General features: G+C 36.7%; 1 protein-coding gene across 9 annotated transcripts in view; it reads right to left on the minus strand.

Annotated features, from left to right (window-relative positions):
• The window catches only part of MPP7 (MAGUK p55 scaffold protein 7), a 158197-nt gene that overhangs the window by 69046 nt on the left and 72298 nt on the right, over nucleotides 1-16853 (minus strand). For 8 of the 9 annotated variants that reach the window (XM_052804997.1, XM_052804988.1, XM_052804979.1 and 5 more), the window contains one exon: nucleotides 2010-2087. In XM_052804997.1, the coding sequence (XP_052660957.1) occupies nucleotides 2010-2087 (78 nt within the window). Of the gene's footprint in view, nucleotides 1-1875; nucleotides 2090-16853 lie in introns of those variants that run through there. The other variant, XM_052805006.1, reaches the window with a different exon arrangement.

The raw sequence follows: 16853 nt of genomic DNA on the forward strand, positions 1-16853 counted from the left end.
AAAATAACACAAGAATAAAAACACACTCTTTGAACAGTTTTTAGTTATGTTAGCAGCACCTCAAATTTGGGTTTTAAATCAAAGAGGAAATATTCACTTGCTAATAAGAATATCTCCTTTGTTTAACTATAGAACAGTTACTATCACTAGGAAGACAAAACATTAATTTAAAGCCTATTGAAATAAAAGTGTGTTTTATATCACCAACATACTCTTAAATCCCTGAAGCTGACAACCAGTCAGACAAATATGCCAAAAATTGAATAGCACTTTAATCCTGGAACTTCATGGGTTTTGGAGTTACAAAACCCACTGCATGCAAATTAGCTTCCTCAAAGTTTGCTGATAACTACTGAAACACAGAAAATCCTGCAGTGTGCTAGCCTGACTTCAGATGCCAAAGGACATCCTCATTCTATGGGACAGTGCCCATAAAACCAGCTGTTCAGCTACACATTAGCAAAAATGAAGAACCAGCAAGAGGATCTTTAAAAAGAAGCTGTGCTTAAAAAGTAGGCAGATGCCTAGAGACACTCATATCCCAACATATGTACATTTTGAAAATACTACCATATATACATAGTAATACATTCATAGGGTTAAAAACCCTGACCTCTCTCAACTGAGGAGTGACAGAGTACTTTAATTTGGGGATTTCCAAAACTATACATTTTAAATGGGGCTGAACAAAGAATGAGATTGCTCAGCATTTCTGAAAATATCAAGAACTAAGTTTTGCATCCAAAAATAAGAAATTATTCTTATTAAGAATTTTAGCCCAGAGATCCATAACACAAATGTTAACAAGGATTATTAATATGTCACCAAGAACTTAATGAAGAGAATTTCAACCAGCTTTCTAATTTTCAAAATTACTATCAACATCATTCAAAGCTACTTGAAGGTTAAAAAAATATTACTAATATATGCCTGATGTCAAAGCTAATGCATTATTATATTTGGTATGTTACAGGATATAGCTCTCCTCCTACTGAAACATGATTAAATTACATTATATCCTTTTTTCAATAGACTTAAAATATGTTTAATTTATTTTTTTGTTAAAATGTTACCATTCTCAATTCACAACATCTAACCATTTGTAAAATTTAAAAATCAAAAGCTATTAATTATATAAAAAGATAGTTAAGATTTTAACACATCTATAAAGCATGTGAAGTTTCAAACATGCTGTATTTGAAATGGATCCTAATACATATTGCCTTTTCCAAAAAACAACCTGAGATCATCAATTGCAACAAAGATTTCTGGATTTCACCTAAACCACAGGTTATTAAACATTTCTCTATCCTGGCCTACCTCAGGTTCAGTCATAGTTTACACAGGTGTGTGCACAATTCATCTGAATCCTAGAACTAACCAAATAGCAAGAAATGGCAGGTTGGATTTTTTTCTTTAAAATAAAAATTATAGTAACAGGAAATTAACTACTCCATCAATGCCGACCACTTTTACAATTTATTTTTTGGTTATGAAGGTAATTTGGAAAGCTCCAATATCAATAAATCACTACTGTACTTTTTCTTAAATAGCTTTTGATTTTTTTTTAACAAGCCTCCTTCCTAGGCATTTCATATGCTTCATTTCTGTAGTATTATCTGTCATTTTTCATGTTCTGTCAGCAGTGCTGCTATCTCATTTGTCTTTATTTTTCCAAAGCATTCCTCTTGTCTGTGACTTTCACAAAACACTAATAGTTGACAGCTTTTCCCCTCCCAGTAGAGTTCCAACCTGTAATTTCTATTACGTAGTTAGTAAAGCAGAACAAGAGGCTATCTAGATGCAATGTTTTTATAACAGTCAAGTGAATAAAAATCAAAGTAATATCAGTAACAAGCCCGGTGATGACAGCACCTTTGGAAACATTTGCAGCTTCTTATGATTTCAGCTCACAGGATTACATTCATATGTTTGCGCTATGAGGAGTTCTGCTTGCAGACAGTTTTTTGGGAGACTTGGTACCAGTGATCTCAGCAGGGGACACTTACATCATCTGCCAAGGCTGCTGCACCGTGGAGTATGGGCACTGGGTTCTGTTTTTCATAATAATGCAGTTTTTCATGAATCTGGAAGACAATAGCACAAAGCGATAAGTTTATTTAGCAGCATGAGAAACTGTACAAAATGACCCTGTTGAGATAACTGATCTGTTGAGTGTCTGTAACTAAAGAAACATCCTTATAGTAACCTACAGGCAGCAATCATGTAAATGTAATTCATCATCATCCTCTGTTGAAGTGCTAAGAATATGAAATCAGATGGAAAAAATGCTCAGTATGTAGACCAACCCACAGAAAAACTAAACATTTGTGATTTTTCTCTCCTGGCTTTCTCTGTCCATATTTCTAACATATTGCTTTAAGTATCAATTACATTTTATATTGCTGCTGAAAACACAAAGCATAAAGTGTTTATCCCCAAGATGGATATAAAAAACCCTGTAAATTATGATTTATGAAGTGAAATAATAGCCTGCCACCCACATCTTGACAGACAGCTTGGTGGAGCGGCTGCCGTCATTAAAATAATTCAGAAACAAGGGCAAAGTAGTGCTAATATGAATTCTAACACATCTGAAAGAAAAAGGCAGTCCTTCAGCAAGTTAAAGTCATTTAGGAGCATTTAAAGTTTTTAATGGGGAGTTATCAACATTAAAAATGCAGTGTGCTTTGGTTTCTTTCAAAAGGGGAAAAGTTACACCATCATTTCAATATCTAGCGTCTTCCCTCCTCCGTAAGTTATGCATTTCAATATTTAGATTTTTCCAGTGTGAAAGCTTTAAAGACCCAAAATATTTTAAAGCTTCTAACAAGTTTGTTAAAAGTTATTTCAGAATGGCATAAAGTACTATATTAAACATTCAATTGTGTTCATATTATTTTCCTGAAGATACCCAAATGTACAAGTATTAATTAAAATTTAAATAAAGAAGACAACAGTAGTCTGAACTGATGCAAACAAACCCCATTCTTAGATTTCTACTTTAGTTCCACTGCTCTGAAGGAGGCATGGACTCCAGATGGTTGGAGGAGTTGCAGAAGGAGCTAAATCGGGGACTTCTGTGCTTGGCAAGGAGGGGAAGACGAGGTCTTGCAGAGGCTGTGGGGCGCAGAACTTGACTGGGGAGCCCCTTGTGTCCTTGGGGTACAGGAACCCCAATGATACCCTACCCCTCCCTGGTGTGCTACTGGGGGAGGAATGGGACAGACGCCAGGCAGCAAGGACAGCTTTAAAGAGCAGCCAAGTCAGTGGTCTTTGCACACTGAAAATGTTTGGAGCCCACTGGATCATATCTGGTTTGCAGCGGTCCCTCTAGCCTTCCCCCCTCTTCCATATTTGCTTTTCCCCACTTACTTTTATCCCCAGCAGCACTCACTCCTCTCATTGCCCAGGACTCCCTCAGCCTTCTTCCCAGCCCTTTCTTTTGAATTTAAACTGAACTCCTAACAACTACAGCCATAACAAGATAATGCCACATCAATGACGCTTCTGCTTGCCATTTTTCCTGTCTTCTGCTGTGCTTCATAACACTTTCTAAGTCCGCAACTGCTTTTACTCATTTAGACTATAGGTTCTTTGAAGTAAAGGCCATACGATACTCTGTTAATGCAATGTGGCATAGCAAGTTCTAAGTCTTGGTCGATTCCTTCATCATTTCTGTAAACTTAATAAGATTATTTCGTACGTTGTTGGTTAAAGAATACTGAAGTTCTGAAAAACTGGGTGAAGCATGAAGACGCCACAGTTGCTCAATTGCTAAGTTGTAAAATGATTTGCTCTGAACAGCAAGTATTTGTACCTCATCTGGAAACTAAATGCAAAGCACTATTAACTCCAGAACATGAGTCTGAATTTTACATAGCTTTTGTAGACATTGTTTACTCAGCAAAATAAGACTAATCCATATTGGATGTCACCAAAAGTATAAGTGACTGGACAACTTCGTATTTCTAGCTTACAAAGCACAGAAACTAAACAAGAAGCTGCAGCTCCCTGAATTTAGCAGAAATTTGTAATTTACATAGACTGTGGACTTGAATGACTAAAAGGCATAGTAAATCAAAAAGTCTCAAATCCATGATTTTTTTGATTGCATTGGCCAACATCTTGATTTTATCCAGGTTGAGCTTCCGTCAGCGCTGACATTAAAAGCAGTTGCCTATGCTACCCTCTACTTTCTCAAAGAAAATAGAAGCGCCACTGCTGATGAAGCTGTTTTTACCGTGAACAACCTGCCAGTGTCTTTACCAGTGAAATTAAAAAAAGAAAAACAAACAAACAAATGCTGAGACTTTCTTGCATGACCCATCTTTGAAAAAATGTGATAGAATTGTAAATTCATGCAACAAAAAATAGGGTTTTAAGAGGAGGTACTGTGTAACTTTAACAAGTTATTGGCTCTGCTTATAATCAGCAAATGGCTGAAAACAAATTTTTATTTTCCTAACAGTGGATATTGGAATCCAGTTAAGCATTTAAGGAAAATCATTAAGATTTTATTTGATTATGGAGGAGTAGTAGAGAGTAACTGCCTAACCAATTCTGGAGCAAACAACAGAAGCTAATCAAGTAAGCAGGAAAATTTAACTATTACTAGACAGTTCTAGGTATTAGCTTTTGCTACATCACATTGGACGTTGTATTAATTTACTGTACTGGCACGATGAGTGACTCTAGGGATAAACATTGTATGTTCTATGATAACAGTGCAACCTCAGCACACTTCCATTTGAGACGCAATACAGGTTTTTGTTTCAAAAAATATCTGATTTTGTTTAATAGATAGTATTTTGCCTTGTTTGTTAGCTGAATTTTTTTTTTAATTAGATCTTTATACGATAGTATTTGTCTTCCATCTGTAAAGGATTTACCTTCCACCTTTAAAGGATTTACCTAGAGAAAATTAAAGAAGCATTGGTCTGTGCACAAAGCTGCAATCAATGCAAAATATAACGATTACCTTTCATATCAGTATAAAATTATCATATGCATCATAAAAACGCTACTTCCTACTGCTTTCCTATGGTTACCGCCTACCTCTAACTTCTGGTAACTAATGTATTCATAATGTATGCAGAACTTATATATAATAGCTTCCTGAATGCAGTAAGACAGGAGATTTGGTGCAATTCAACTGACAAAGCAAAAAGTTCAGTGAGGCAAAAAAGCATTTTCAGGCAACTTCTTCTCTCCATGTGTCTAAAAATGTGTTCCAAGATGTTTTGGTCTGTGATTTTCCCCACAGATCACAGCAAGGCTGACAGGCCTCTAGTCCCCCACATTTATTTTTGGCCTTTTTTGAAGATGGGTAGAGCACTTGCCCTTCCCTAGTCACTGGGGACTAGGTCACCTCTGTTGCCTTTCAAGGATGACAGAGCACACTTGCAAACTCACCTGGTTGCCTTTGGATTTCCCAGACTTCAGAGTGATGAATGACTGCTTTTATGACAACCACCTTCAGAAAAACTACTGTGCACACAGCCAAACGTTTTGGCAACTTCTCCACATGCTGTCTTTCAGCTAATTATTTTCCTAAATCTGAAATTTGTAAATCATGCTAATATACCCACAACTAACATTATATTTGCAAAATTCAATTCTTACACAAGTAGAATTTGAAATTTAAGTATCTAGATTAAGTGACCACATTGATGAAAATGAATACAGGGTGAGCTAGGCAAACATAGAAATGAAAAGCAAAACAGGACAAGGTGGTGCAAGTACTTTGCTCCTTTACAAATCTTGCTCAATGAAATTAAACTGTAACAGAAATTAAAACCATCCTGAAACACTTTGAGAGAAGTATGAGAGGGGATTGAAAATAGTAGGAGAGAGAGCATTTACCTACTCAAGATAAAACATTTCATATTTGCAACCATTTGTTTGAGCTTCATTCTAAAGAATTCTATTTAATACAAAAGGCAAATTTATCTTATATTCTGTGGCTATACCACATGTCCAGTAACTTTAATACTACTGCCTTCTCTCTAGCAGAAACGTATGGAATGTATGGAGAATATAGGACTGTATCATGCTTAAAAAATAGAAAATATAGTACATCTGGTTTAAGTTCTTCTGACATTTAAGTGTAAAGCTTGAACCCTGAAAATCTCTTCACAGATGAGACCGAGTCTGTTAAAGCAAGAGTTATGTATTGTAAATAAAACATATAAAGCTGTTCTGCTGAACAGATGACTAAATTGCTGGGGTTTAGGCTTCTGATTTTTTGTTTTTTTATGACTACCTATTCTTTTCACTGTAGGGTACTTTGGGAAGACTTACAAGGTTCTGCAAAAACTGACAATCTACTGTGAAGATATGCCCCAAGAGGGAAAAATAATCATTTGCAAATTTATACAATTTTTGGCACATTTGTAGGCAAGGGAAATTGTTTCTGGATTTTCCCAGGGAGACTGAATTAAGCTTTTTATAAGAAAGTATAGCAGAAATACATTTTCTGCAGTGTCCCCAGCCTGGACTATTTCAAAACCCACAGGGAGCTTTCCGAGTCAGAAAACTAAAAACCTTAAGCAAAGTATCCTACAAAATAAGCTTAATTTCTCCTTTTAGATTTCTTAATTTCCAAGTACAGTTCCAATATCATATGGCTGAAAACAGCAGAGGGGAGGGAGATAAGTATGTACACAGAATAATGTCATCAGTTTCCAATACCCCATCTCCTTCTGGGAAGGAATCCCCTCAATACAAGAACAATTTTATTAGTATTTAGTGGGCTCTGGTACAGTTGTCTAAGCAAGACTTTTTAGAAAGGCTCTACAGTACAATACTACACACCTACAAACTATATACCTGGCTTCAGAAAGGGTAAGCTTGTATCAGTATTACAGTCCAAGGTTTATTAGCAATCTTTCAGAAAGTTCTCCATCTATAAAGTTTCTCAAAAATTTAAAACAGAGCTCCAAAATGGACTATTTTCATCATAAGGTGATGTCACCCAAGAAATGCAATGTCAGACATGTTATGTCCTTTTTCTGAACTTGAAGAATATTTAACTGCTTGATATACCTACGGCTTCACGCACAGGAACAGAATGTTTTTAAAGGAGATAATGAAAGTGTCAGCAAATTGAAAGTAGAGTTCACTGTAAGTGCTTCGAAAAAAGTTTCCCATCAATGCCAATAAGCTATACTAAAGATGCAGAAAAGTGCTAGAATTAATGGAGTTTCAAATGTTCTGTACGTCAAAGCAAAATAAATTTCCAAAACAGAGACAGAAGCCTACTTATGAGAAATAATTTTGAGATGTAAACAAAACATTAAGACTTTTGTCTTTCAGTTTTTACAACCTTCTCTGTTCCTATGCCTGCTTCTTTGTATCATGACATCAGCTTTGTCTTTCTGTCCTCTCTTCCCTTCCTCTTTTACATCTCAAAAAGTATTTTTCCAGCTTCCTTGCTTCCGCTTTCTTTTTTTCTACTTTCTAAATAGAGATTATTAACAATCAACACATTTAAGTCACCTAGAACTACCTTGCTGCCCATATGCTTATATTCATATGAATACTCTACTCTGTGGGTACATACTCAATGACTACACACCTCTCAATTGTTTGAACAAGCACTAAACCTAAATTTTATGTACAGAATAAGTTAGAATGTTTACCTTCTTTCCTCCAGATTATTTTACTTGTTACATGGATTGACCAATCTAAATTTTAGGAGGAACAGGCAAAGAAAGTAAACCCAACAATTAGACTCACCGTGAAGATGTATTACACTGTAGTGCAGCGTGCAAGATTTAGAGCCCACAGATAGGCCTTGTTTGAAAAGCATAGGCAAAAAGCATCAGTGGTGGAGAGAACAAGAGGTAGCAAATTTCAGAAAGGACCCAAATCAAAACAAAGCTTTTATTAATAATCAAGAGCAGGGGAGGAATATGGTGCCAAAAAGTTAACAGGAGACAAACTTAGTCTTTTTAACAGAACAATTAGCATAGGTAAAGAATAAGTGTGTGTAAGAATATAATATACAAACACTTATAACCCAGAAAACACTGTATTAACATCAGTGAGCCATACTAGCACATAAAACATAAGAAACGTCACACACATTTGTGAAAATATGCTGCCAACCACACAGGGGTGTCACCAACTACTCAGGCATGCCAACACCTCTAGATAAGAGGCTTTTTTATGGCAATGACACCATCCTGACAGTACACACTGAAGAGGATCTTGTGAGAAGTTTGTATTGACCATCATTCTAAGGCAGAGAGTAATTCTGGAACAGAGTGCACCACCTTTTGAGAAACATCAGAGGCTTATATCCTCTTATTAGTTATATAAATATTCCCTTACTTGGGTATGACTTTACTCGATATCTCTCAGTATGGAGATAAGGCACTTGCAAAATATAGCTAATTACACACATGCATGAAAACATGCAACACCATCTTTGTTTAACGCAACAGAACAGTTGGCACTAAGGACCTAATCACCACACCATATACATTTCTGGGGTTTTACTCTGGACTAGCCTAGTCTAGCCTCGTCTGCTGAACACCCATTAGCAGCCAATCTCCTTGTTTAGTTTCAGCAGAAAGGAATCCATCTCATGTATTGGACTGCTGATGCTTGCTGATGCAAACCAAAGCAGCACAAGTAGAGAAGTTGGGAAATTGCTTTAAAAAGTGCACTCCTGATCTGAACTAGAATGCCAATATAAACACACATACGAAGCACCAAGACATGTCTAAAAGACAGGCATTGAGTATATTGTTGTAGAAAGTCCATAACAGTAGGAAGGAACATTTCCCCTAACTGCTCTCTTCATTATATTCTTCATAATGTATCAACAAAAAGAGTGTCTGAAATCAAAGCACTGACAAAAGCCATACAGCTTCTGTATTTATTGGTTTAGTCACTTGCATGGGATGCATAACGAAAGACTCTCTTTCATCAGGAGGCTGTTAACCATCCACCAAAGTTTCAGGTTCCTGTACCGGTTGCAAAAAAGTCTTTAATTCCGCTAGTGGCACCACAAACCGGGGAGATGCTACTACAAAGAGGATCACGTCTACATTAAGAAGCCACAACAGATGGAGAGAATGGAAAAAGAACGCAAAAGAGAAACTGGAGAGGCAGTAAGTGCTAGTTTTGGCTTCATCTGCAATTTGTGTCCTGCATCTGTAATATCTGGAGCAATAAAAACCATTCCAAGGCACTCATAACTGCAAAGGACACATTTATGAATAGTTCCAACGTTTACACAGGGAGATTTCAAGATGAGAATTAGGGTTTTCATTTGATCACTAACGGTACTACCTTAAGTCTGGTATTTAGACAGTGAGTTCACTTTCTAAATTGACAAACAACCTTGAGTCAAGGTAAAACAAAGTACTTAGGTGGAAAAAAGAAACTGTGCTACAATGAAACAAATTAAAATAACCATAAAAACATTCACAAACTATAATTGCATACCATCATCTATGCTGAAAGAGTATGCATATTTTACTTGATGTAGAATTTTAATTAAAAGATTAATTCCCTTCTTTTCTCCTCCCAGAACACTACCATATCAGATGAAAGGAACCAGAAAAATTAGCCTTTTTTTTTTTGCTTTATTTTCATCATTTAGTGGGTGTCTGTAAGCCTATTTACACAGCACAGAAATAAGGACTGAATGCAAAGCCACTCATTTGATCCAAAATCTTCCTATAGTACTTACCATTGCAGTTTTGGCACACTAATGAACTTAAATATATAAACAACTCTTCAGTAACATGGCATGATGAACATGAGGTGTAGGAAAACTGAGCAGCAAACCAAATGCCAAGTCATTTCAAATACCCAATGCAACATCTTGAAAACTGACTTTCTTAGAACACGTACAGCCTTTAAATCACATTCTATTCAGGACAATTGACTTGAATTGCAGTTAGAGGCAGAGAATATTGTGAAGGATTTAGCATTATGTATTTTAGAAAAGACAAACAAAATAAAAATGCATAAATCATAGCTAACTACTCAAAGTTCGCAAAGAGAATTTCATTCCCCCTAGTAACATTAAACTGCCTCAAATATAAATTAAGTGATTGCACAGTGCAGAAAGGCTTTTGAGAGAATGTTACAAGTATCAAAGCAAGCCTCTGAAGACATAAACCCAGATATTCAGATACGTCGATTCTGGCCCAATTTTCCACAGCAAAAAGCTTCATCACAACAGATGAGCAATTCTCTTTCAAGCCCCTGTTCCAAAGAGCAGAAGCATTAAGTTCATAAGAATTCAAAAGCAGGCTAATGACATGGAAATATTTCTGCCTAAACAGTTAAGAGCCAGTAGTCAGAAGGCATTCAAACGTTACACAACCTTAACAAAAGAACTAAAAACTTGCACTATAGTAAAAGAATCATAAGCTTCGTTATCACTATAGCATGAAATCACTTTTTAAAAAATCAGAAATCCTGCAGACTGTCTGGTATAAACTGTTGTAATGGGCTTGGCTGAGAGGGAGTTAATTTTTTTTGTAGCAGCCCGTATGGTGCTGTGTTGTAGATCTGTGACCAAAACAGCGTTGATAACACAGTAGTGCTTTAGCTATGGCTGAGCCGTGCTTGTGCAGCATCAACGCATTCTCTGTTCTCACTCTGTCTCCTGCAGTGAGGAGGCTGGGGTGGCCACAAGTCTGGGAGGGGACACAGCTGGGACAGCTGACCCCAGCTGATGAAAGAGACATGGTATGGAATATAACGTCATGTTTTTTTCAAAGCAGCCATTGCTTGGGGACTGGATGGGCATCAGTCAGCTGGTGGTGAGTGATTGCTTCCGCATCACTTGTTTCTACACCCTGCAAACAGCTAGAACAAGAGAATAACCAACAAGGAATCTAAATTCTTTGATGGAAACCCAAAAATCCAGACTCAGAGCATTATAACGTGAGACATTAATATGGTTTGAAAAAGGAGGTGTTTCTAGCCCTGAGAAAACTTGGTAACTACTTCATTTAGCATTCCTTTAAGTAAGCAACGTGTTCATAGAAATGAAATGAGGCTCAAGAGTGAACGCGATGGGATTTTGTTAATTTCTGTCAGCGTGAAACATTATATCCATTGAAGATTAAAACCACTCATGTCAACACTCCAGGGAATGTTCCCTATCACAGGAAAGAAGCCTGTTATCAATGTCCTAAAGTTGCAAAAAACGGATGTGATTTCTGCCGAGTTCATTTTCGTGCTACATCAGAACACGTGAAACAAAAGGAACCACCAACACTCTCTCTCTTTTCCAGGTCATATGCGTACTTAAAGTCCATTATTTGAAAAGAGCCAACAAATAAATATGCACATTGAGACCAAAGTGCTCTGAGATTATCAAAATCTTTGCAGTTGTGTTAAAAGAATGCAAACCAGGCTCCAAGCATAGAATCATAGCGTGGTTTGGGTTGGAACGGACCTTTAAAGATTATCTAGTCCAACTCCACACCATGGGCAGGGACATCTTTCACTAGATCAGATTGCTCAAAGCCCCATCCAACCTGGCCTTGAACACTTCAATGATGAGGCATCCGCAACTTCTCTGGGCAGGCTGTTCCAGTGCCTCACCACCCTCATTGTAAAAAATTTCTTCCTTACGTTCAATCTAAATCTACACTAGCATCTGTTCAGCCCTTAAAGATAAGGTTGCTAAGAGTCCAGGATTGTGCTGGAGGACACTTAAAAAGTGTCCTTTACCCAACATTCAGAATGACCCATATTCAAAACAGAACTCGTCCAGAAATTTCTAATTGCATTGCAATTCAGAAATATATTTTCAGAACTGTATGCACAATTATAGTAATTTTCTAAGTTGCAAAATGTGGTAATAGAGTTATATTAGATCATATTTAAGAGCATTTTTCTTGTCAGGTTACGTTTTGAAAAAATTATACGAGTGTGTTATCTACAGATTTACAAAGTTATTGGAACAGCATTATTTTAAATCAGGTGCTATCAATGCAAATCAACAGCATTGCCTGGGTAGGCCACAGGTTCAACTTACACTCTCAACAAGCACTTGCTGCTTGACGTTTCATTCGGTAGGAAGTTGGTTATGGAGTGCTTATATGTGTGATGGAGTTGTTATGGCAGAAGGGCCCAGTTAACAGTGATGGCAAATATCATGCAATCATTATGAATTAGATTATTAAAGCCAATAAAAGAAGCACAGCACACTAGAAATGAAAGAAAGCAACCTTGTGGGGAAAGAAGGCAGCTTTTCTCAACTGGCAAAATCAAATGATATATTGATTTTGTTAAGGACAAAAAAGAGCCTTGCTAAAAATTCAGGTCATGTGAGTTATTAGTCATTCCAGCCAAATAACTAGTTTTTATTATCTAGCCAGATATTGCAAGATAGAAAAAAGTGCCTGTGCACATTGCAGTAAGTTGTACAGTAAAATCCTCTTCTCCATGGATTTTTTTTTTTTTTAATCTGTGGTTTAAGAGTTTCCTCCTCAATCATTTAACACTGTGCCTCATTACCTCATTTCTCTGTCCTTCACCCTTGATCAACCTTGATGAGCAGGGAACATCTGAGGAAGATGATCACGACAGAGAAAATGCAATGCTTCAGGAAGAGGCAGGCAGAACACCTGCACTCAGAGGTTTATTTGAGGCAGTCTCATGGATGAAACAGTTCTGAGACTAGTCCAAGAAGGTCATGAGGGCATTGCCAGATTTGATTTTGTCTTAAAGAGATCTAATCAAAGTCTCAGGCCTGTAAGGACCCATCTCTTGATTTTTATTGTAAAATGAAAAAGCCTCTCTTCTACTCTTTCTGTATGCAGAAAACAAAGACAGACATTAAGTGCGCAATTGATGAGCCTGGAGACACTGCTTTTGCTTCTCTGTGCCATGTGCACTGTCTCTACATACTTAAATTGCACCTCCCCATCACATTTCTTTTTTACTGGAAAAAGTACTTCTTTATCTGTTAAATACCTAGCTATTGACACATTTAACAAACACATCCTTCATGAACAGCGGGGTAGGCCTGCAGATCTATGTCTTAGATCTATGTCTTATAATATTTCTAATTTCAGAATTTCCTGTCTTCGCGCTAGTGTCACCAAAGCATATGAAAGAAAATTAGTAAATGCCTCCATTATGCTCATATACCATGCCTTCTCCTTAGCGCAAAAGCAAAGAGAACCATTAAAATTAAATTTTAAAATTTAAATTCACTGGGAACATTTTAGAGCAACAGCTATAGCACCAGAGAATCAGTTTTCCTAATCTAGAAAGCACATTGTAAGCAGGCAGTTGTTCACCTGTCAATAAGATTTAAATGCAGAAAAAATATACCTGACAGGGAGGACTGGTGAGGTTGGTTTTATTATCCATTTTGAGAAGAGACAAGAACAGATAAGAAAGGAAAGGTGTGAGTGCAGTTAAGTGTGGGATTAGTGGCACAGAAGTTCAGCATTTAGTCCAGACGTAGTCATTTTAAAGCAAAGGTTCTAGGGTATGAGCCTACTGTAACAGGGTGGGTGACGAATTTCCTGCTTCACTACCACTTTCCTGAAGACAGTCCATCCATTCTCTATTTGTAAAATGGAAAAGTAGCATTTCCTTGCTTAATGTGTGGTTAAAAGCAAGACCAGGTAAGTACCTTGAAAACAGTGTGCCACGTATTTAAATTCATTTGGGTGCTGTGGAACTTGTTGGGGCAGCTGATGAAGACTAGACACTTTCATCAGGAAGAAAGAACAGAGGTATCCTGAAGTTCTTGTTTAATGTGGAAATTTGATGAACACAGCCTTTTCTATATGCACGTACGGAAACTGAACAGAACGATCTAAGAAAATGACAGAGGCCATATACACAATGGCAACACCCCATCCAACCCCTTCTGCCCATAGCCAAGTAACAAGAGGTAAGTTCTATAGATTTCTAATGATACAAAATGCTCCAGGTAAGGCTTGCTCGTGAAACTGTATTCTGCCAACAGTGCTTTGTAAGGAGCTCCTCAGGGGTGTGAGCAGAGCCAAGTACTGTGCACAGCATGGGCAGGGCACCTCAGCCAGCAGAAGCCAGGCAGCCCTGCAACATGCAGAATCAAACCATTGTTCAACAGACCAACAGTTTGGTCTAGCGCTTGCAAGGGAGTGGCTTCTAACCTGGCTCCCAGCCCTTTTTGAGATCCAACAGCCATCAGAGCAGCAGCCTTGCATTGGACTTGCATGTTGCTGTAAATTGATTTCCTGACTTCTCATCCGATCCTGGAGAACAATTATTCACTTTGTCTTTGTGATGGCCTCTTCAACATGAAAACTTAGGTACTTCTCCAGTGATTTTTAAGCTAAACCCAAACTCTTCCAATCTTCCTCCATGGATCATGTTTTGCAGCCCTCTCATCATTCTAACTGCTCTCTTCTGGAATTTCTCCAGCCTGCTTAATTAGTGGCCTTACCTGTGATCTGTCTGTGATCAATACATTTTTTCCTTATCTACTGATAATCCACAGCATGCCATCTAGTCTTCATACAGTTGATAACTATTTTTCAGGTAGGATCCTAAAACTACTAGAAGGTTAAAGATTAAAATAGCAATTACATGAAATGTTAACTTCCATATTCATTCCCATTTACAGAGTACTGTAGCATGCTTATTTGTGATTTTAACCCCTTTATAGCTTATCCTGTGAGATGCTGCCCTTTTTCTTCCTTCATTTTTAAAAGCTTTTTTCTTTAAATTATATTTTAATACCTCTGAGGTTTATTTTATTTAGCCTATATCACAAAGAGAAAGGACTCAAGAATAAGAAAATTCTGGTCTGAATGAATATGAAAGCATATGGTAATAAGACTAATGTATTAGCTATTTTATTTTTGCAATGTTAAGCAAAACAGATTAAATACTGGCTACAAACCCAGTTATTCCTTGCAGAGTTTCTTAAAATGTTTATTTTTCTGTAAGAAACACTTTTCACTTTGAATTCATTGTTCCTTATACAATAAAATAAAGCTGCTATTATATGAGATTTCACAGACTTCATTCAAATGCACTTTTTTTTGTCAGTAATAAGAAAAGGTTTTGATGACTTTGCTTATAGGAAGAGGGTCCCTAGGTAGACAGAGGAAGTTCAGACCAAAGGCAAACAAGTTGCACTTGCTCCAAAATAAATTTCCTGGCCCCTTTAGAGCCAAACAGCCTACATGGCTACTGTATACAGTATTTTCAAATTGTTTTTCTGTACTTTTAACCCCATTTCCAAAGGAAGGAGCATCAGAACAATTCCAAATTTGAATGAAACCACTCTCTTGTGTAAGCTAAGGACATGAAGTCCTTGAACAGAAAGAACAGAACAACATCAAACTTCTTCTCCTTTTAAACAAGAAGTCTTCAAACTGGAGTCCATGGATGCTAAAAGATCCTAACAATTTTCATGCACTACCCTTCATAAATACATTTTCAAATAAAATGACATCTGAGCAGTATACCCATCAAGTACCAGTCTGAATTGTACCAGTCTGAATTTGCTAAAATAAAGGTATAGCAACTCTTTTCACCAAAAGCACACACTGACCTATATAAAACCATCTTAAATTTGGTAAAAGTTTGAGGGAAAAATTTCAGAAGAGCAATGAGTGAACTCGGGATGCCCAGGTCACAAGCTGCTCTTTCCAATTTATGGCTCTTCACCCTTCCGTCTATACATTTCTATTCTGGTAATCTTTGCCCACCCACCCCCAGTATTATTACTTTAATAAACATACTTTTTGAAATTAAGCATTCTGATTTAAATGAAACACAGAATTTAAGTGGGGTCACATAAGTGTCTTTAATTCTCTCTTCCTTTCACTAAGACAGTGATAAAGATTCATCATTCACAACACAATAGACCAAATCTTTCATTAAAGATCCTGACCCAACTGTCAGGAAATTCTGTGCAGTACTGCAGACATAGCAAATTGATCATGCACACAACAAAACCGTCAAAGTCATATATAAAGACTGCAATTTAAAAGGGTAACAATACTCAGGACTATGACACCATTTTTCATCCAAAGATTTCAAAGCACATTACCGAAGGGACTAAGCATCAGTTTCCTCATCACTAAAAGGAAGACAAGGACTAATCACAGACACAAAATGTACTTCATTTTCAAACCAATACTCCTAAAATGACTTCTAATAAAAAAAAAAAATTACCATAAGCTTAAATTTTTTGGTATTCCAACTACTGATAGTGAGATAATTATAACCAATTGCAATATTTGTTTATATGACAACTGTATCAGGAAATGTGTCTTTCTAAGTTAGTTTTACAATATACTTTACTTAAAGAATACTTTATGCAAGCAAGAAAGGAATTGCAGCTCCCACTGAAGCCCTTCAGTTTTGACAAAAAGTACTCAGTAAAGTTGCACAGCTGTAATTAAATACAGATGGAAATAATCCTTACTGCAACGATCAAACAGCTGATGTTTTTACAATGATTCTAAATACAAAACTTGAGGAAAAACTTATTTAATTCAAGACGCTAATGAACTTGGATCGATCAGAAAAAAAAATATATACGTCTACAGTATTTTGATCCCACATTCCAACAATAAACTTGTTTCTTCTTTCTTTTAAGGAAATCTTCCATTTTTTCCCACTTAAATACTCTGTTGATACTTCCTTTTTAGGTATCACCTGACTCTGTAAGTAATGCAACAAAGACTTGCAAAATGCATGCCTAACTAATTTAAATTGTTATTATGTGTAACAAATAATCCAAAGATCTAAAACATCAGAAATTAAAAGCTTCTTCAAGTCTTGGTATTGGTCAGATTTTAAGAAATGTTTACGTTTCTTCAGCTTTATGACAAAGGTTTTTTAAACAGCACGAG

This window comes from Harpia harpyja, chromosome 1, assembly GCF_026419915.1.
Source record: "Harpia harpyja isolate bHarHar1 chromosome 1, bHarHar1 primary haplotype, whole genome shotgun sequence".
In the NCBI taxonomy this organism is placed as follows: domain Eukaryota; kingdom Metazoa; phylum Chordata; class Aves; order Accipitriformes; family Accipitridae; genus Harpia; species Harpia harpyja.